This window comes from Panthera leo, chromosome B3 (genome assembly GCF_018350215.1).
Source record: "Panthera leo isolate Ple1 chromosome B3, P.leo_Ple1_pat1.1, whole genome shotgun sequence".
In the NCBI taxonomy this organism is placed as follows: Eukaryota; Metazoa; Chordata; class Mammalia; order Carnivora; family Felidae; genus Panthera; species Panthera leo.
The window spans coordinates 4,593,651-4,615,627 of record NC_056684.1 but is presented as its reverse complement, the minus strand read 5'-3'; the positions used below and the strand labels follow the sequence as shown (position 1 = coordinate 4,615,627).

The 21,977-nt window shown below is 50.0% G+C and overlaps 1 protein-coding gene across 1 annotated transcript in view; it reads left to right on the top strand.

Moving 5' to 3' along the window:
• ALPK3 (alpha kinase 3) overlaps positions 1-21,977 on the top strand; it is a 53,137-nt gene that overhangs the window by 21,679 nt on the left and 9,481 nt on the right. The window contains exons 6-12 of the mRNA XM_042940911.1: positions 12,549-14,544; positions 16,142-16,289; positions 16,701-16,828; positions 16,954-16,989; positions 19,363-19,643; positions 20,230-20,318; positions 21,109-21,344. Coding sequence (XP_042796845.1) covers positions 12,549-14,544; positions 16,142-16,289; positions 16,701-16,828; positions 16,954-16,989; positions 19,363-19,643; positions 20,230-20,318; positions 21,109-21,344 — 2,914 coding nt within the window. The remainder of the gene's footprint in view (positions 1-12,548; positions 14,545-16,141; positions 16,290-16,700; positions 16,829-16,953; positions 16,990-19,362; positions 19,644-20,229; positions 20,319-21,108; positions 21,345-21,977) is intronic.

Below are 21,977 nucleotides of genomic sequence, written 5' to 3'. Positions count from 1 at the left end.
ACTGAGGAACAGGAGCGCACTGTAGTGTGCAGGGGGTCTCGACCTGGATGCTTAGCAGAAGATTTTTAAAAATATCAACTGTTGGTGGGTTCGAGCCCTGCATAGGTGCCGGCAGCTCGGAGCCTGCTTGGGATTCTCTCTCTGTGTCTCTGTCTCTGTCTCTCTCTCCCTCCCCCTCTCTCCCTCAGCTCCTCCCCCACTTGCACTGTATCTGTCTCTCTCAAAAATAAATAAATAAACTTAAAAAAAAAACATTAAAAAAATATATATCAGAGGCGCCTGGGTGGCTCAGTCGGTTAAGTGTCCGACTTCGGCTCAGGTCACGATCTCACAGTTGGTGAGTTCAAGCCCCGCACTGGGCTCTGTGCTGACAGAGCAGAGCCTGCTTGGGATTCTCTCTCTCCCTCTCTCTGCCCCTCCCCCTGCTTGCTGTCTCTCAAAATAAGTAAATAAAAAACATATAGCAACTGTCCAGGAAATTCTGGCTTAAGCTGACTATATGCTTAACATTTTGTGATTTGGGCACGTTGTAAAATCAGAATAAAAATACTACCTGCTTCATAAGGCTACTGAGAGTCTGTGCTCAGCACAGGGCCGGATGCATATTAAGAACTAAATAAATGGCAGGAGATAAAAGATAACTACCATGGGGGATATAGATGCTAACTCTTCCATGTGGGAACAGGAGTGCCATCATTTTCAGGGGTCGGGTAGCCAGCAGACTAGTTGTGATGTTTTGTGTGGAGGTAGGGATGGGGGTATCCACTCTTCAAAGAGAGAGGCAGGGGGGTGACAGCATTAAGGAGTTTGGGGACCGGGGAGGGACAGGGTTGAGAGGCGCTACAGAAGAAGCTCTCCCATTTGGTCCGTGCTAATCTTGTTTCAGGGAGCAGAGGGCAGTTGCTATTTCACAGGAGTTTCGGCAGGCGGTTTTACAGTGAACAGTATTCCTTCTGAGTGGCAGAAAGGAAGGGCGTTTCAAAAGCCAGGGCAGACGACAGAAGGGACAAGCCACCTGCCCCCAGACCTCATGGAGGGCACAGGGAAGGGGTGCTTCACGGACAACGGGGTTGGGGGGGCTGCCTTTCCCATGGAGAGAACTTCCATCGGGAAAGGAGGGAGAGACAGGTTGTTTTTTTTTTTTTAAGTTATTTATTTATTTTGAGAGAGAGAGAGTGCATGGGAGGGGCAGAGAGAGAGGGAGAGAGAGAATCTCAAGCAGGCTCTATGCTGTCAGCACAGAGCCTGACTCGTGCTCGAACTCATGAAGCGTGAGATCATGACCTGAGCTGAAATTGAGAGTCAGATGCCCAATAGACTGAATCACCCAGGCACCCCAGGGAGAAATCAGTTTTAAGGGTGATCAGGGGAACTGGTTTTCTTTCAGTGGTGCTGAGTGAGTCCGTGGGGACAGTAGTTCAGAGGGTTTGGGGTGGAGTGAACCTCAAACCAGACTCAGTCTGTTCATGACTCATCCCTCACGCTTGGTCTCTGGAGATGTTGGCAGCCGGTGTGGTGACTTTCTAGTGGCCCAGCCAGGGCTACTCTGTGTGCCTGACAGTCCTCAGGCTGGACAGGAGGGCCTTGCTGCAGGGATGGCCCTCAGGGGCCCCGAGGGAGCTCATTTGGGAAGTGACCAGGCCCGCAGCCAAGTCTGAGTGAAGGTGGCCTCCCCGCCCACAGGGGTGGGGACACCACAGCCGGGCTGCACCTCCTGGCAGGGCCCTCCTTGCCTCTCAGGAGGGACAGGTGCACCAGTCCCACTGTTCCCACAAAATGCTTGTGTGCCTTTCATTCTTCTGTGCTTTAAAAATTTGTGAAATAGATCACACACGTGAGAAACACATTTAACATCTATGTGCATGTTGAAGCTGCTGCTTTTTAGTGGCCGAATTTGATTGTTTTTTCATATTCTTTTTGTTTGTTTTTATGTGTGTTTATTTTTGAGAGAGAGAGAGAGAGCATGAGCTGGGGAGGGGCAGAGAGAGAGAGAGAGGGAGACACAGAATCCCAAGCAGGCTCCAGGCTCCGAGCTGTCTGCACAGAACCCCATGCGGGGCTCAAATCCATGAACCTCAAGATCGTGACCTGAGCCAAAGTCGGTTGCTTAACCGACTGAGCCACCCAGGCGCCCCATGTTTTTTCATATTCTTATTCTCCCAAGTCTTAAAAAAAAAAAAACCCTTATTTTTCTGATTATGAAAGAAACCCATGGTCATGGTGAAAAATATGGGGAGGGGGGAACCCTACAAGTTTGATGGAGAAAGTAACAATTCACCTATAGTTCCAGCACCCAGAAGCCTCTTGGTGTATGTACCAACCTTTCTGTATATGTAGGTTTATTGTTTTTAAAATGTAATGTGTGCTGTTCTTCTGAGTCAGTTTTATAACCTGGTTTCTTCACTTCTCAGTATTTCATGAGCATCTTCTCATGGTTTCTAAAAATTATCCAGAAAACTTTAATGGTTGCAATAATGTGCCACAATATGGATATTTTAACCATTTCTTTCATAGGTTATGCATTCCTTCCCTGTTCTAAGGTTCATTAAGTATTCGTCGACATTTCAAGTAATTTTTTGTTTTTTGAATATCTTCATTTGACTTTTAAATTAACCCGGAATTGATTTGAGTATATAACATAGCATCAGTTTCCAGCTCGATTTTTAGTTAGCCAGTAGGTAATTCCCCCAGTATCATTTGTGGAATACTTAATTCTTAGCTATTAGTTTGTGATTCTTTCTTTACATACTAATTTTTATACACATTAAGGCCGATTTTAGTTCCTGTATATATACTCATCCTAATCTGTTAATGTGTTTGTTGATTCTTACAACAGAATGGCCTTGTTTGAATGATCGTAGCTTTAATTTCTGGCAAAGCAACCCTCTTAGACTTCTTTTAAAATTTTCTTAGCTATTCTCTCTTGTTCATTCCTCTAGGAAAACTATAGAATCACTATTTGAAATTCTTTAAATTCCCACATACCAGTTTTTTGGTACCTCTATATTTACCTTTTTTTTTTTTTTAAATCACATTTTAAAAAGTGGTAAGCTGTTTTTAACAAGATCAAAAGCCTGTTAAATCTTGGAAAATGGAAGTGCAATTTGCATTTGGAACGATCTTTTAGTAAAACTTGCTAGATATATATTTTAATCAGCATTATTGGGATGTCATATATATACTATAACATTCACCTAGTTCAACTGTGCAATTTAATACACACAACTTACAGTTATGCAGGCATTACCACAATCCCATTTTCGAACATTTCCATCAGCCCAAAAAGATCCCTGTTCCTTTTTGCAGCTTACCCGTGTCCCTACCCCCAGACCCAGGCAACCACTAACGTGCTTTCTGTCTCTATATCATTGGTATTCTGATTGGGATTATAGTAAGTATAAGAATTAATTTGGAAAAATCCATATCTTAATATTTAGCTTTCTCACCTGACGGCATGGTATTCCTTTCCACTATTCAAGCCTCTTTCATACCTCTTTTTAAGTTCTGATGCTTCCTTCATACGGGCTCAGCATGTCTCTTGTTAGGGTTTAGTACTTGAAGGATCTTGACTCAGGGCTCTGATGCCACTGCTCCCCTTCTTTGTCTTGATTTCCTTTCCTGGAGATAGGGGACATATCCGACAGTTTAGATGAGGCTTCCATATTGGATATGGATGAGGAGCAGGTGCTGGGACTGAGGCCTCTTGGGTTGTTAAGAATGTCTAGACATCATGCTCCCCTGCCCCTAAGCCCAGTAATGTTGTGTAGACAGCTCTTTCCCCAGGCAGAAGCAATCTTCCCTGAAGGTACTTAATGAGTGGGAACTGGCCTCCAGTATCCTCAAAGGCTGCTTGTTAGTGCCCTAACCTGAGGTCTTCTCTGAGACTGGCTTAGATCTCTGGAGCTGAGGTACTGGAGTGTGGGGACATGGTGGAATGCCCCATCTTCCCAGGTCTTTGGAGGGGACAGTGTAGACATGGGAGAGCGCTGCTGAACGTCTTGCGATCTCAGACTTGGGGATGATCATACCGAGATTTGGAAACTCCCCTCCCATAATCAGGCATCTTTGGTTTTCAGAGAATACGTGAATACAAGTATTTTCTGAGAGGGGGACTTGAGGAGGGGCATGATCCTTGCCTCAAGGAATTATCTGGTGAATCGAGGGCATTAGACTTACACCAAACCACAAGGACAGAGGGTGTGGTGAATGGTTACTGCAGTAGGTTTCCAGGGAAGGAGGGTGAAGTAGGACCAGGGAAGGCATCTGGGACGTGGCCAGGCTGGTTGGCAGCATGTACAGGATTCATTGCTGGAAATACCATAGTAGAAAAGCATCAGCTAGAATTTTTCTGATCTGGAAGAGTGTCTATGATGTCCCCAGGTTGAAAGAGTTCAGATAGGTGGGAGAGAGGAAGGAAGCCATTCTGGGAAGGACAGGGAGCATGAAGCAAAAGTAAGATGGTGGGCTAGCCCAGGAATGCAGCCCTTCCTGTCCTAGTCTTAATGCCCAGATGCTTTCAAAGCGTCTCAACACTTTTTCTTCTCTTCTATGTCTTGTATTCTGCTTTGGTTGGTTTAGCACGAACTGTAACATCACCTAGGCTCGAGCATGAGACGGAAAGGAGGGGGAACTAACATTTATTGAATATCAGCTTCCAGTAGTGCTAGGTTAGCTAGTTCAGACCGATTTCCCTACAGAGGACAGCAAGTAAAGGACAAAGTGAAGGGTTAGCAGCCCAGGATATGGGACAAGATGGAAATCCAGAATGGTGACAAACCCAGTGTTTGTCATAGCAGCTGTTTGCCACTCCAGGAGAGGAGAATGAGAGACTCAGCAGTGTTTTAGACACAGCCTTATGGGACTAGGGACACAAAGGTTGGCATCTGTGGTCTCAAGAGTAGTAGCCCTGGTCAACCCCCTGGTCTTTGGGTTGGGACCCTGAAGGAATAGTGAGCCAGAAGTAAATTACCCACACAGGGATTGAGGTTTAGCTCTAAGTTACTCAGGTGACAAACACATATCCCAATCCCTGAAGTTAGGTTAAGGTGATTCAAGACACCTGGTGCCTTCAAGCACCTGGAAGAAGCGAAAATCATCTGGAGGACGATAGTATCACTTTAAGACTCAAAGTATTTTTTAAAGTTCATTTATTTATTTTGAGAGAGAGCGAGCACAAGCAGGGGAGGGGCAGAGAGAGAAGGAGAGAGAATCCCAAGCAGGCTCTGTGCCATCAGTGTGCAGCCCTACACAGGGCTCAATCCCACAAGCTGTGAGAGCATGACCTAAGCCAAAATCAAGAGTCAGATGCTTAACTGGCTGAGCCATCCAGGCGCCCCTGGCCTCTAATTATTTTTAAAAAGCACTTCAAATATAATATTTGGCATCTGGGGCGCCTGTGTGGCTCAGTCGGTTAAGAGTCCGACTTCAGCTCAGGCCATGATCTCGCGGTCTGTGAGTTCGAGCCCCGTGTCGGGCTCTGTGCTGACAGCTCAGAGCCTGGAGCCTGTTTCTGATTCTGTGTCTCCCTCGCTGTCTGCCTCTCCCCTGCTCATGCATTGTCTCTCTCACTCTCAAAAATGAATGAATGTTAAAAAAATTAACACTTGGCCTCCAAATGAAGATAAGCAGGCACACCAAGAGAGGAAAATGTGAAAAAGAAGTAGCAAAACCAGCAGATAATATAATGTGTCCATGGGGGTTCCAACTTTTCTAACGTTTGGAATTATTAGACATGAGCTATAAAACTAAAACTCTTTTTCCCGTATTCAAAGAAGGTAAAAAAAAAAAAAAAAAAAAAACAAGATTGAAAATTTCAGAGAACTAGAAACTTTAAAAAGTGGCATAGACTTAAAAACCAACCAACTAGAAATCCAGAACTGAAAAATACAATGACTAGTATGAAGCTAGTTGTTATGGGTATAGCACTTCCAGTTCTGAATGAGACAGAGCAAAGACACTCACCCCGTGTCTCCCCTTGAATACAGCTAACAACTTGGACAGAATGCATGGTGGGACCATTTGATGCCTTTGATAAGCAAACAGGAGCAGGTAGATTGGGGAAGAAGACCAGAATTCAAAGTACCCCAGAACCAGCAATGTTTACTGTTTTGTTTGATTGTTCGTTTGTTTCTTAAGTCGACTATTCTCTGGCCTGGTCTTAATGCAATCAGAAGCTCAGAAGTAAACATCAGCTTTACTTTAGGAGAAGCCCTCTACTCGAGATCAGGCTTGAGGAATAGGAAAGGAATCTGCTGGTAGTGACAGTAAGAGGCCATAGGTGTCAAACTTTGAGGGAGGGGAATCTTTCCTTTATTCAGAGAAGCTGTGGTCCCCAAGAGGGTAGGATGAATTTCTGTTGCTTTCTCTCTCGCTCTCCCTCTTGCTCTCTTTTGAGTCTCTTCCTGGCCTAGGACACAGGTTCCTTTGTGCAAATATGTGACAGAGAGGAGAAAATGAAGCCCCAGCTATCTGGCCAGAAGGCTGAAAAAGGGGGCCCTATGGACCCAGGAAGTACAGGGGAAATCATGGAGAAGGAACATTTGGGAAGTGACTTCTTAAGCTGTTTATAAGTTCCTGGGCTTGTTCCCAAGCTATTTGTGCATGCATGGATCTAGTTTTGGCCCGTGTATCAAAAAGTTTGACAGTGGAACTAAAAAACTATCATTCAAATCCCAGACCGGCCACTGGGTGGCATACCCACCAGATAGATCTGAATAGCTCTGCAAAGGCTTTGATAAATGGAACTGGCATTGACACTAGAACTTCAAAAGGCTGAATGGAACTTGCAGCCTGAACACAACCAAGTAGATTGATCATCTGATAAGACACAAATATTAACATTATCCATAGGGTTTATATAAGAACCAGAGTCTCATGATATTCAAAATGCCTAGGATACAATGAAAATTACTTGGCCTATGAAAAGCCTGGAAATCTCACCTTGCCTGGGAAAAGAGAGTTACAGAATGCCAATGTCAAGATGGCAGCACTGTTGGAATTATCTGACTTAAAATCAGCTACTATAAAAATGTGACAAAATGTAAGGGTAAATACTCTGGAAATAAATGGAAACATAGGAAGTCTCTGCAAAGAAATACAGGGTACAAAGAACCAAATTTTGATTTCAGAGCAGAAAAGTGCAATAACTGAAATGAAGACACTTCCTGGCTGGGCATAATAGCAGAGTGAAGATGACAGGAAAAGGTCAGTGACCTTGAAGATACATCAACAGAAATTATTTAATGTGAATAACAGAGCGGGGGAAAAGATAGGAAAAAGAAATAAATAGAGCTTCAGGGACCTGTGGTACAATATCAAAACATCTAATGTTTGTGTCATTGGAAACCAAGGAGAGAAGAAAGTGTGGTACATAAAAAAAAAAAAAAAAAAAAAAAAAAAAGAATAAAAAATGGTTGAGAACTTCCCAAATTTGGCAAAAGACACAAATCTACAGACAAGAAGTTCAGCTAATCCCAAATAAGGTATGCCCACAGGGGCGCCTGGGTGGCTCAGTTGGTTGAGCGTCCAACTTTGGTTCAGACCATGATCTTGCAGTTTGTGAGTTCAAGCCCCATGTTGGGCTCTGTGCTGACAGCTCAGAGCCTGGAGCCTGCTTCGGATTATGTGTCTCCCTCTTTCCCTGCCCCTCCCCCACTCACACTCTGTCTCTCTTTCCTTCAAAAATAAATAAACATTAAAAAAAAAAGATATGCCCACGGAATTCCCTGCTAAGAAACAGTAATCAGATTGCTGAGAAGTGAAGACAATGCAAAAATCTTGAAAGTAATCAATGAAAACACATTATTTATAGGGGAACAATGGTTGAAATGACTACAGATTTCTCATTAGGAACCATGGAGGTCAAAAGGAAGTGGAATAATAGACCTGCTAAATGAGAAGACTTTCATTCTATAAGTCTACATTCAGTCAAAATGTCTTTCAGTATTGGAGGTGAAGTAAAGAGTACCAGATAAGAGAAAGCTACAAGACTAACTCACTGACAGACCTGTTCTAAAAGAATTGCTAAAGTACATTTTTCCTATGGAAGGGAAACGATACCAGAAGGGAACGTGTATCATCAGGAAAGAAAGAAGAATAACAGAAATGCTAAATGTCTGGGTAGACATACAACAGAAACAGGAGAAGTAAGGGACCTATATGGTGGCAAAATCACTACATCTCACTTGAAGAGGTAAAATACTGACTCTAGTCTCTGAGAAGTTAAGTATATATATTGTTAGCCCTAGGGCAGCAATTCAAGTACTGTACAAAGAAATATAGTAAAAACCACAATAGAGGTGCCTGACTGGCTCAGTTGGTTGAGCATCTGACTCTCGATCTCAGCTCAGGTCTTGATCTCAGGGTTGTGAGTTCATGCCCTGTATTGGGCCCCATGCTGGGCATGGAGCCTACTTAAAAAAAAAAAAAATCACAGTATAGAAATTAAAGTGGAATACTAAAAATGTTCAAATAATCTAAAAGAAGATAGGAAGGGGGAAACGAAGGAAAGAACAGAGGAAACAAATAGAAAACAAATAATAACATAGTTGACCTAAATGCAAACATATAAATAATTATATTAAATATAAGTGGTCTAAACACACAAAGACATTGAGAGAATGGGTCGAAAACATTCCCAGCTTTATGCTTTTTATAAGAAATTGACTTCAATTATGATGATATAGGTAAGCCAAAAGTAAAATATTTATTTATTTAAGTTTATTTATTTCGAGAGAGGGAGAGGGGGAGAGAGAGAGGGAAAGGGAAAAGGAAAGAGAGAGAGAGAGAGCGAGCAAGCATAGCAGGGAAGGGGCAGAGAGAGAGAATCCCAAGCAAGTTCTGCACTGTCAGCACAGAGCCCAATGTGGGACTCAGACTCACAAACCGTGAGATCATGACCTGAGCTGAAACCAAGAGTCAGATGCTTAACCGACTGAGCCATCCAGATGCCCATATTTTTTTGTTTTTTAAAAAATGTTTATTTATTTTTGAGACAGCACAAGCAGGGGAGGGGCAGAGAGAGGGGGAGTGAGGGCCCAAAGCAGGCTCCGCACTGACAGCATAGGGCCCCATGTGGGGCTTGAACCCATGAACTGCCAGATCATGACTTGAGCTGAAACGAGAAGTCAGACACTCAACTGTCTGAGCCACCCAGGCACCCCTCTACTTGGATATTTATTTATTTGGAATATGGATGTACCATAATTCATTTGATCTGTTCTGTGTGGATGGAATTTAGGTAATTTCTAGTCTTTTGCTGTTATAAACTGTGCTGCAGTGAATATCCTTGTATATAAGTCCATCTGCATTTATGTATCTATCTTGTATAGCTATAGGATAAATTCCTCATAATGGAACTGTTGGGTCAAAGAGTATAAGTGTTTCGGGGCACCTGGGTGGCTCAGTCGGTTAAGCATCCGACTTCAGCTCAGGTCATGATCTCACGGTTCGTGAGTTCAAGCCCTGTGTCAGGCTCTGTGCTGACACCTCAGAGCCTGGAGCCTGCTTTAGATTCTATGTCTTCCCCCACTCGCTCTCTGTCTCTCTCTCTCAAAAACAAATAAAGATTAAAAAGCAATTTAAAAGAGTATAAGCGTTTTTAGTTTTATTCGATGATGCCAAATCACTGTCCATAGAGGCTGTGCTGACACCTGTTTCCCCATACCCTGGCCAACAGAATGTTCTTAAACTTTTTGCTCTTTGAGGCTCGGGCTTTAGGCTTTATCCTGTAAATGATGATAAGCCCTTGAGAGGTGTTTAAGCAGGGGAGTGTCACAATCCGATTTGTATTTTGGTAAGATCACTTGGGCTGCAGTGAGGGTAGGTGTTGAGCAGAGGCAAAGGCGAGGGTCACGAATGCCAGTCAGGAGGCTTTGCAGGTGTCTAGGCGAGACAGAATTGTTGGCAGCGTGGTTTAAGCAGTCGGCAGTGGAGACAGAGAAGGCGATGGATATTGAGACACCGAGGAAGTAGGTTCACTGGGACTCAGGGACTGATCAGGCTTGGGGATGGGGGAGTGAAGATAACTTTAATCAAAACCTCTGGGGGTACCTGGCTGGCTCAGCTGGTGGAGCGTGCGATTTTTGGGCTTGGGGTTGTGAGTTCGGGCCCCATGTTGGGTGTAGAGATTACCAAAAAATAAAATCTGTTCTGAAAAACATGAAAGCTCTGTTCTCATCAGTCTTGTGTGAAAAGTTAGCATTTTCTTTATAGTTTTCATGTCCATGTTAGTGGTTCCTAATTCCTAGAACACCAGGAATTAACTGAAGGTTCTTTCTTTCTTCCTTTCTTTCTTCCTTCCTTTCTTTCTTTCTTTCTTTCTTTCCTTCTTTCTTATTTTTACATTTATTTATTTTTGAGAGACAGAGAGAGACAGCATGAGCAGGGGAGGGGCAGAGAAAGAGGGAGACACAGACTCAGAAGCAGGCTCCAGGCTCCGAGCTGTCAGCACAGAGCCCGATGTGGGGCTCAAACCCATGGACCATGAGATCATGACCTGAGCCCAAGTTGGACGCTTAACTGACTGAGCCACCCAGGCATTCCCCGGTGTCTTAATTTTTTTATGATGAGCTATGATAAAGTGTTTCCATTACCCTTTTCCCCTGTCATTTTCTATCTTGTATTAGCCCCCACATTTTACTGTGGTGATTATCTCTGTTTAGTTAAAAATCCTGTATTTCTATCACCTGGTTTTTCAGCTCTGAGTAAACCTTTGGCTCCTGGTTTGTGTAGGTGATACAGTCAAGGAGCTTATCCACTCACCTTCTTCCTCCTTCCATTTTTGTACTCGTTATATAATCTGTGCCGGGTCTGGGCATACAGCACTCACATTTTGCTCTGTTACTCTAAACCCCTCCGGTTTTCGTCTCGGTTCTATGGTTAATAAGTATTTGATGCTCCCCGCCAGTTCTTTCCCTAATCACCTTTTGGTTTGCAGTGTGTTCTCCGGTAGTTTCCTCCAGCGGGGCTCATGGGAACGTTATTCCTTAAATCCCTGTGTGTGCAAAAGCCATTCTCCGAGCCTAGAGATGTTCAGGATTCCGCTTCAGCAGCGTGTTTTTGCTGATGTTGTCTGAGATTGCTGCTATGGGGTGTTCTACTCTCCTTTCCCTGTGTAGACAGTGTGCTCTTGGTTTTGGGGGTAGATTCTCGTGATTCATCACTTACATACAACACCCGGTGCTCATCCCAACAAGTGCCCTCCTCAAGGCCCATCACCCATTTTCCTCTCTCCCTCGCCCCCCCCCATAAACCCTCTGTTTGTTCTTTGTATTTAAGAGTCTCTTATGGTTTGCCTCCCTCTCTGTTTGAAACTATTTTTTTCCCCGTCCCTTCCCCCATGGTCTTCTGTTAAGTTTCTCAAGTTCCACGTATGAGTGAAAACGTATGATATCTGTCCTTCTCTGCCTGACTTATGTCACTCAGCATAATATCCTTCAGTTCCATCCACGTTGCTGCAAATGGCAGGATTTCACTCTTTCTCATTGCCAAGTAGTATCCCATCGTGTATATAAACCACATCTTCTTTATCCGTTCGTCAGTTGATGGACATTTAGGCTCTTTCCATCATTTGGCTATTGTTGAAAGTGCTGCTAGAGACATGGGGGTACTTGTGCCCCTATGAATCAGCATGAAGTTTGCTTTTATTTTCTTGTTCACTTTGTTGATTTTGATCGTAATCAGGAGGAAAAGAGGCAAATCACTGTCTGACGCCACCATGTTTAGACCAGAAACCCTTCAATTATATTTGGGCACCATTCTCGTCTCAGAGACGAGAATGTGGGATTTGAAGCTAGACACGCCTTCTCAGCTAACCTGTCCTGCTCACTCTCTGACAGTGGACGATCACTTTCTCCCTCAGCCATTAGTATTCTTATCTCTAAAATGGAAATAATGCTCACAACAGTTTCATATTGTGAGGAGTGAGGCAATATGTATATAATAAGTAGGGACCTAGCAGAGTGCTTTGCGAATAGTGCGTGTTCAAAAGGGCAATAGCACAATGTTTCACTGACTTTTCCGCCACAGGTGGCATTCATAATTACTTTCACCTCCTCTGTCTGGATGTCACTCGCTCAGCGTTAATGGTGGATGCTGTCACTGAGGCCACTATGGGGAGACCCTTTGGCTCCCTCCCATTTTTCCCATAATTCTATTCGCTGGCCGTTAGTGCCAAAAAAGAGGGGCAGATCGATTGCTCAGAAGCCCCGGAGAGAGGATACCGTCCTCCAAATGGCAGGGGTGAGGGGTGGGATGACACACGAGCAAGGTCTTTCGGGAAAGGCAGGGAAGGTTTCTTTGGGGAGAGGTGGGAAGGGCCAGAGCGAGACCTGGATTCTGGATACTCCGTGGTCCAGACTCTTGGCGTCAGGGATCGGGGTGGGCGGGCTTGGGACTTTGATCACGTGTGCTTAGCAGGCCTGAGGAAGCAGGTGGTGGGATTCCCGTCAGGGCACTTCTGGATGAGGTCAGAGCAGGCTGGGAGGCCAGGGTGAAAGGGATCCTAAGGCACATGTAGCCAAGTTCTCGCTTTTGTCCGTGTTGCTCAGGTCCCGGAATCCCAGGCAAAGCCGGCTCCTACCATGCTGGCCAGTAACAGCGCCAGTACGGTCTCCTCCAGAAGCCAGGGCGTCATCGAGCCCATGGACACAGAGACCCGGGTGGATCAGAGGATGACATCTGCTGACCAGCAAGCCGGAGGCAAGAAGAATACAGAGGCGGACGGGAAGAGGCAGGTGGCTAGGAGGACCCAGGGAGACAGAACACAAACGACCCAGAGGACACAGGCAGATAGGGAGCCACAGGTGGACACTGAGCCACAAGACAGTGAGAGGACGGCGTCAGCCAGGAGTTCCCAGGAGGATGTGGTGGCACAGGGAAGGGAAGGAACGCAGGTGGAAAGGACGCAGGCAGACGAGAGGACGCAGGAAGAGAGAAGGATCCAGGAAGACAAGGGGACACGGTCAGAGGGGAGCATGTCCGCAGCCATAAAAGGTCAGTCAGAGAAGGGATCCGTGACCAGCCTCAGCCCACAGTCCAGAGCCCCTGAACGCCCACCTTCAGAGGGTCCGCAGTCTCCCCAGATTATTGAGTGTTTTGAACAGACCCCAGAAGGGTCCTCTGTCCCAGAAGAACCTGGTCTTGTGCTCAGATCTGAGGAGACGGCTGTGCCGGGTGCCCCAGCAGGTGGCCCCAAGCTCCCAGCACAGCAGCCTCCCCAGGGGGGGTTGGAGCAGCGGGGAGGGGTGAGATGCCAAGGGCCTGAGTGGTCGGGCCCGGTCAAGGGCAAGCCAGAGGATGGTCTCATCCCGTGCCCCAAGGAGGAGCAGCCGGGGGCAGTGCCGTCCGTGGATGTGGGTGGCTGTCCTCCCTCTCTCCCGGGGCCGGGCCTGACCCAGAGCTCTCAGGAGGCACGGCCCGGCACTCCGACCTCTCAGCACATAAGTGCCACTGCCTTCCCGCCCTCTGGGGACCAGGCCTTGCTGAGGTCAGCCCCGCCACTGCACCTGGGGCCAGGGACCCCCGCCCAGAGTCACCCACAAGCAACCGCGGCAGCCGACAGCGAGGGGGCCTGCGCCCAGGGGCCAGATGTGGAGGGGAGGCCCCCAGGACCCCGCGGCTGCGACCCTGGCCTCATAGACTCCCTGAAGAACTACTTGCTCCTGCTGCTGAAGCTATCCAGCACAGAGACGGGGGGCGGGGGCGCAGAGTCCCAGGAGGGGGCTGCCAGCGGGGCTCCGGTGCCCTCGCCCACTCTGGTCCCCAACGTGGAAGTGGCTGGTCTGAGCCCCAGGACGTCCAGGCGCATCCTGGAGCGCGTGGAGAACAACCATCTCGTGCAGAGCGCACAGACCCTGATGCTGAGCCCCTGCACCTCCCGCCGCCTCACCGGCCTCCTGGACCGCGAGGTGCAGGCTGGCCGCCAGGCCCTGGCCGCAGCCCGGGGCCCTGGGCCCAGCACCCTCACCGTCCCTGCCATCGTGGTGGGTGAGGAGGAGGGCCCTGGGCTGGCCTCAGAAGGATCCAGTGAGGGCGAGGGAGAGGTTTCCCTCGAGGGGCCTGGGCTCCTGGGGACGTCCCAGGAGAGCAGCATGGGGGGGCCGCTGGGGGAGGCAGGTGGGCACACGGCCTCTGGTCAGGGACCACTCTCAGCAGACAGAGGGGCCCAGGAAGCCTTCCGAGAGGAGGAGGCCCCAGGGGAGGCTCTGACAGGTCTCCCTGCAGCCACACCCGAGGAACTAGCCCTGGGGGCCCGGAGGAAGAGATTTCTCCCCAAGGTCAGAGCGGTAGGAGATGGGGAGGCGGCCAAACCTGAAGAAAGGGAGAGCCCCACAGTCTCCCCCCGGGGGCTCAGGAAGGGCCTCGCGCCCGGGTCCCCGGGGACTCCCGGGCGGGAGAAACGCTCCCCTACCCAGGGCAGGAAGGCAGGCATGCTGGAGGTGCCGCGGCCCGAGGAGGCCGGCGGCCTGGACGCAGAGCTGGCCCCGGAGGAAGGCAAGCAGGACACCCCGGCCAAAGCCAGGAAAGCCAAAGAGCTGCTAAAAGGTGAGCAGTGGGGAGGGTGGGGGCCGGCCTCCCAGGAGAGTGATGCGGGGAGAGCGCCCCGCAGGGGGGAACACGAGCCCCAGAGGGGTAACTGAGGGCGTTCTCCTGTAATGACCCCACCGGTCGTGGAGTCCTAGAGGCCTCGCTCTTGTCCTGGCTCTGCCCCTCGGGATTGGGAATAGCACCAGCTGTGGACCATCGGGAGGGAAGTGGGATAGAAGAAATCAGGTCCTCAGATGGGGCCTGGCTCCCACGGTGCTCTAGGTGGAGCGCCAACATCCCACCGTCCCCTCTGTGCAGAATTGTCACATGAGTCCTGAGCAGGAGGGGCTGGGATTCAGAGGCGGGCCTAGAGCCCACATTGAAGTTCTTCTCTCTCTCTCTCTTTTTAAAAAAGTTTATTTATTTTAAGAGAGAGAGAGAGCACAAGTGGGGGAGGGGCAGAGAGAGAGAGGGAGGGAGGGAATCCCAAGCAGGCTCCGAGCTGTCAGCACGGAGCCCAACTCGGAGCTCGAACTCATGAACCGTGAGATCGTGACCTGAGCTGAAATCAGGAGTTGGACGCTGAGCCATCTGAGCCACCCGGGTGCCCCCCTCTCTCTTTTTTTAATGCCACAAGAGCCTTTTGAGAAAAAAACTTTGTGTTTTGTTTTGTTTCTTTGCTGTTTTTAGTGAACTCAGTTCCTCTAATAGATATTAAGGCCATTCGTGTAAAATCTGTTTCTTCTTGAGTGGGCTTTCCCAGCTGGTGTCCCTCCAGTGAATTCTCCCTTTTCACCTGTCAGACAGACAGTTGCCATAGCGTCCTCCACAATACGTTTACCATCTGATGGCTCTGTACGGACATGATTCTGGTGTTGGCAATTGCCGATTCTGGTAATCTGGGTTCTCTGTTTCTGCTTTCCATTCATCTGTTTAATCTCTCATGGATTTTGTTTTCTGTTTTTTTCATTTTTTAAAATTTTAGTTGACACCTGGGGCGCCTGGGTGGCCCGGTTGGTTCAGTGTCCGACTCGTGGTTTCGGCTCAGGTCGCCGTCTCCCAGTTCGTGGGTTCAAGCCCCACGTCGGGCTGCATGCTGACACCGTGGAGCCTGCTTGGAATTCTTTCTCTTGCCCCTCCCCACTACAGCTCACGCTGTCTCTCTCAAAATAAATAAACTTAAAAAAAATTTTTTTTTGTAATTTTAGTTGACACACGCCGTCACATGAGTTTCAGGTATATGACGCAGTGATTCAAGAATGCACATTATGCTGTGCTCCCCACGAGGGCGGGGTCCTCTCCGAACTGCTGTGTGTGTCCTCCCCTCTGAGGCTCCCCCAGGCCTGGGGGAGGGGCACAGAAGTGGGAACTTTCCAGCTCGGCTGTGTGATTCGGAGTCAGAGCAATATTGGGGCGGGGCGGGGGGGGGGGGGAGGAGGGGAGGGACGCAGCTGGGGACCAGGAAGCAGTGTGTTTGTGTGGAAGCCTGAATCCTGTTTTCCCTCACCTGTCCCACCAGGACAGGTGCGTAGGGCCAGGGAAGCTGGCGTAGGGCCAGCGAGGGCACAACCGAGGAGAAGTGGCTTGTCTCTCTCAACTGGGCCCCTGCTCTCAGCCCCACAGGTGATCCGGAAGATTCGGGTAGAGCAGTTTCCTGATGCCTCCGGCAGCCTGAAGCTCTGGTGTCAGTTTTTCAACATTCTGAGTGACTCCGTCTTGACTTGGGCCAAGGATCAGCGCCCAGTGGGCGAGGTGGGCAGGAGGTGAGCCGGCTGGGTAGTGCCTCCACTGACCGACTCCCTGGTTATGGCTCTAACAGGGTGGGGCATCGTCCTCACACTTTGGGTCTCTGCCCCCCATCTTCTGCTCACAGTAACCCAGTGGGGGTGGGGGGAGTTCTAGTATTTCCTTAGCAGAGAGGAGAAAATTGAGGCTCAGTAGTATTAAGTCACTTGCCCATAGTCACGCAGCTAGCGAGGATCAGGACTGCGGACCAGACCTGTGTGACCCAGGCCCAGCTCTTAACCGCGGCACGTCTGGCCGCCCGCCTGAGCTCTCGGTGCCGGGGTCCCCGGCAGCATCTGAGGGCAGGGTGGGAGGGTCCCGGGGACTACAGTCTGGCCCTGGGCTGTGCGTGGCCATGGTCCTCACGGGGAGGGTCTCCCTCCCTGCAGTGCAGGGGACGAGGGCCTGGCGGCCTTGGCCATCGTGCAGGCATCCCCCGTGGACTGCGGCGTGTACCGATGCACCATCCACAATGAGCACGGCTCGGCCTCTACGGACTTCTGCCTCAGCCCCGAGGGTGAGCGCGCCCCTCCCGGGCTCCCGGCCCGGTGCGTCCCCTGCGGGAGGGCGACGGTCATCTCTGTAGAGACGGTGCAGGCAGCCAGCCTAAGGGTGGCTGCTTCCTCTTCTTTTTCTCCACAGTGTTGTCAGGATTCGTCTCCAGAGAAGAAGGCGAAGGTATGGTGCCCCCCCCGCCCCCCACCCCAGGGGAGGAGCGGGCGGGCCTTCACCCCCACCCCTGCGGTCCACAGGGAGGGCCTTCTTTTAACGACGCGGGATCCATTCCAAATGCCAAGTTTACCTCCACACCAGCTGCCCTTTGCCTCCTAGTTTAGGATAGGGCTCAGGAGGGGGGGTTGGGGAAGATGGGGTGGGGAGGAGGAGTGGCTAAGAGGCCCTTGCACAGGAAATTAATCCAGCCTTGTGCCCTTGGCCCACGTCGGAGCCCTTGATCAAGGGCAGGACTGGCCGCTAGGACATACCTTAGCCTGCTTGCTCCCTTCCCAGAGCTTCTCACGGTGCTCTGTGGGTTCCTGCATCAGATGCACACGGCACGGCTGCTAACGATTCAGTTTCTTGGGCCCTGCCGCAGATACCCTTAATCGTAACATCTGGGGAAGGACCCAGGAAAACTGCATTTTCAGTAGGCTGTCTGGTGATTGTGACGTCCCCAAGTTATAAGGCATTTCCCCAAACATGAGGGGAAGAGTCTGTGAGGCTTCTGTCCGAGACGCACTAAGGGTCAGGACTGCGAAGGCAGCTGATGGTAGATGTTTAGAGCTTCACTGCCAACGAGTGCACTCATTCATTCATTCATTCATTCACTCATTTGATCAGCCAGTCACTGAACTAGTGCCTCTGTTCGTTGTCAAGTTTATTCGGTACCAAATATAACCCCACACCTAAAAGCTTCGTAGTAGTTCTTGAATGTCCTCAAACATCCGATTGCGTTTCCCCAGTTGTCTCCCAGGTGTTGGTTTACTTGGATTAGGAACCACTCACCACTTTGGGCTGATCTATGTTAAGTCTCTTAATATATGACTGTTCTTCATCGTTCCCCTTTTTTTGCCATTTATTTGTTGAAGTTGCTTGATGTGTAGAGTTGCTTACACTCTAGATTTCGTTGATTTAACACCATTTCACACATTCTTCTACTCATGTGCTTCCCTTAAACTTATAATTAGATCAGGACGCCTGGATGGCTCAGTCGGTTAAGCGTCCCGACTTTGGCTCAGGTCATGATCTCTTGGTCCGTGGGTTCGAGCCCTGCATCGGGCTCTGTGCTAACAGCTCAGAGCCCGGAGCCTGCTTCAGATTCTGTGTCTTCCTCCCTTTGCCCCTCCCCCACTCATACTCTGTCTCTCTCTCTCTCTCAAAAATAAACATTAAAAAAAAACACAAAAACTTGCAATTAGAGCAAGAGCTTGGTCAGATTCAGGTGCACTTTTGGGGGGAGGGGGTAAGAACACTTCACAGACGTGCCGTGTCTTTCCTTTCGCATCCTATCTGGAGGCACAGAAAGCTTGTCATACTTTAGTAACGTTGATTCCTGCCTTCATTCAGTTGTTTCTGCCTGATCTGTCCCTTGGAAAAGTTTAAAAACTGTACCCGATACTTTTTACCTAGGGGTTTTTGCAATTACCAATTATTACCTAAATTCATTATTTCATTAGGATTTACAGCTATAGTATCTTAATTCTGTCACTTCTTCATTCATCAGTTGATTTCTTCTGTTATTTGGTTGCCCTGAGATCGTGTCCTAGCATCCCCCAAAGGTCACCAGTGAGATCGAGGGGTTTTTTGAGGGAGGAATGAGTATTTTTTAAACTACAATTATGAGTATTTTTAAAACATATTTGGTACGTTCACCACATTGTATAAACCATTGTGTTTAGTTGGTAAGATTGTCTGATTTGGTCCAATGGAAGCCCCTTTGGGAGGTTGGCTCCTGTGTCCTTCTTGGAGGTTGGCCTCCGGTCATTTTTGTAGCCTCTTTGCTCTCTGGTCGGACAAGGTAGGTCAGGTCCGTCGAGTATTCTTCCTGCCACAGACCTGGAATCGACTGTTTCTTTAGGGAGCTCTGGTTCCTTTTAGAGGGAAATGGTTTTTAGGGATCAGTTTGAGCGCCAGGGCTGGATTGGTCCTGCAGACTTTCTGTTCCAGTCAAACATGTTGCTTGAGATGGAGACATTTCTTCATTTGAGCAAAACACCTAATTCCAAAATAAAGGAATTCTGGTATCGTGTACCAATTGTGATGTCCACAGACCCCCCCTCCCCTCCAGACACTGACAGAGTCCTTGTGATGTGTGGGTACACTCACGCACTGTTACACAATGGGGGTTGTGTCAGACACAGTCCTGCCCTCGGGGGTTCACGGTCCGGTTTGGGACCCGTGGTGTGCATACACCCCAAGAGCAGGAATGCACGGAGAGTGGGCACGCCAGCGTGGTGGGCAGGAGATGGTTCTGGCCTCTTCCTGCCCTGCAGAAGAAGGCGACCTCAGTTGGGCAGGAACTTCCAGTTTTCCACGTTTCCTGTTCCCCTTCAGTTGGAGAGGAGATTGAGATGACCCCCATGGTGTTTGCGAAGGGTCTGGCCGACTCGGGCTGCTGGGGGGACAAACTCTTTGGGCGCCTGGTGAGCGAGGAGCTACGAGGGGGTGGACACGGGTATGGCCTTCGGAAGGCCTCCCAGGCCAAGGTCATCTATGGGCTGGAGCCCATCTTCGAGTCAGGCCGCACGTGCATCATCAAGGTGTCCAGCCTGCTTGTGTTTGGGCCCAGCAGCGAGACTTCTCTCCTGGGCAGAAACTACGACGTCACCATCCAGGTACTGTGCCCCATCCCCCTTCCCTCCTTCCGCTCTTTACCCTCCTCCCCCTCCTGGCTCAGGTCCTGTTGGGAGGCCCAGTGTGGGGCACAGACCATCTCAGCGTCAACCTCACGAGGCTCCTGGGATGGGTCTTGAGGAGAGCCTGAGACTTAGCCCAGGCTCTGTCTTTGGGGCTATTGTTTTCAAACCATATTTTTGGAGCAGGAACCTTTCCTGTTGCCCTCACACATATCTTGCATGGGAGCCTGTGTGTGAGGTGAAAGGAGAGTGACTGGGTGGGGTGGACAGTCTAGGTCTCCCTCACTCCCCAAAGCGTGGCCTACGGGGCCCTGCCACCTTTGGCTGGGGCTCCAGGAAACGCAGTTTGGAAACCACTTTGAAAACAGGCCTGAGGCCTCTTGTTTTGCAAATGAGAACAATGAGCTGCAGAGTTGGGAGCAGGGGAGGCATGAACCACCCCCCTCCCCAGGCCTGGAATCCTCCCTGCAGTCCTCTGGTGGGCGGCCCTCCCGCTTAGAGCCGGACATGATGGAGAACAGGAGAGCTTCCTTGCTGACCGGATTTGGTTCTCCTCAATCCACAGGGATGCAAGATCCAGAACATGAGTCGGGAGTACTGCAAGATCTTTGCAGCCGAAGCCCAGGCGGCACCCGGCTTTGGGGAGGTGCCTGAGTAAGTGCACAGAGAGGGGGTCATGCAGTCTCAGACCCGTTGACTGGAGCTTCGGCCCAGAACAGTGATTTCACGGCCCCTGGGGGGTGGGGGTGGGGGGCTTGTGCAAATGGGCCCTCATCTAACCCCACGCTCTGCTCAATGGTCCCACGAAATCTAGAAATAAACACCTCCAGATTAACTGCCCACTTTAGAAAAGCCTCTGCTTGCTCTTCTGCGGAACTCCCCACCCCTTAGCTCAGTGTTGGCTGGGTTGCAGAATTCCACACAGCAGATTCTGGGACTCTCGGAAGGGGAGAGGGTAGGCCAGACTTCCAGGCACCCTGGCCAGGACTGTTGGGTGGGCAGACAGCGTCAGTGCAGGGCCTCGTAGGAGTCAGCTAGAAATGGTCATCGTTTCCATGTTGAGGCCTGAACTCTTGACTCGAATACCAGGGTCTGGTTGGCGCTGAGCAGTCTGGCCGAATCCTCTCTGGAGGTGATCCTTTCCGTTTGACACATACTGGTCTTGGTCCCTCACCCAAGCCCGTCCTCCTGGGGCCATGGCACCGTTGGGTTCTAACCCCGCTGACCTCGGAGAACGGACAAGGACTCTGAAGCCAACGGCCCCCATTTCCTTTCCTGAACTCAGGGCGGAGCTCCGCTCTCTTTCGGTCCTTTGGCGTCAGGGCTGACAATTCCCTTCTCGGAAGGGCCCTCCTTTGCGATCCAAGGGTAAAGATAGCTGAGATGGAGGGAGGCGTCTCTCGGGCCATACTTCCTGCTCACAGCACAGTGGAACTATGTTTAGGATCCTCCCACTGTATCTCATCTACCGGCCCGCAAACAATATCCCGTATGCCACCCTGGAGGAGGATCTGGGCAAGCCCCTGCAGCCCTACTGCTCGCGGGAATGGGGCTTCGCCGCGGCTCCGGCCGCGGCTCCGGAGGCACCTAGCAGCTCTGAGGTCAGGCAGAAATGCCAGACCTTCCAGCACTGGCTCTACCTGTGGACGAACGGCAGCTTCCTCGTCACGGATCTGGCAGGTACGAGAGCGCGTGGTGGTGGGGGGGGGGGGGGTGCGCCTGCGCGGGTGCAAGAGGGCGGGCGGGGGGGCGGGGCCGGCGCATGCGCTCTCCTATTTCTTCGCCTTGGCTTTTCACCGCGACCTCGTGGAGTAGACGGGCAGGCGCCGTGTTGTGAGCGGCCTTGACACCCGCCGGGCCTCGCGCAGCCTGCTCTGTAAGGGCAGGGGCATAAAGGAGCAGGCTCCAGGCTCCCGTTAAAATGAAAAAGGAATGGATTTCAAAGAACGTTATGTGGGGGCTAATTAAAACGCCGCGACCACCTTTTCAGAATCTCCCGTCCTCCTTTCCCTCCAGCTTTGCTCTGGACTTTCCCCTTCTTCCTACTTCCCAAACTCTCCCCTCCATCCTCGCTCACTAGCTTACTGCCCCTTCTCCCTCCTCTCCTTCCTTCCCCTCCTCCCCTTGCCCCTCCTCCCCCGCCTCTTCCCTCTCATCTCTTCCTCTTCCTTCCCCTCCTCCTTCCTCTCCTCCCTTCCTCTTTCTTCCCCCCCTTCCTCCTTCTCCTCCTCCTCCTCCTCCTCCTCCTCCTCCTCCTCCTCCTCCTCCTCCCTGCCCTCCTTCCTCTCCCTTCCTCTTCCCCCTCCTCTTCTC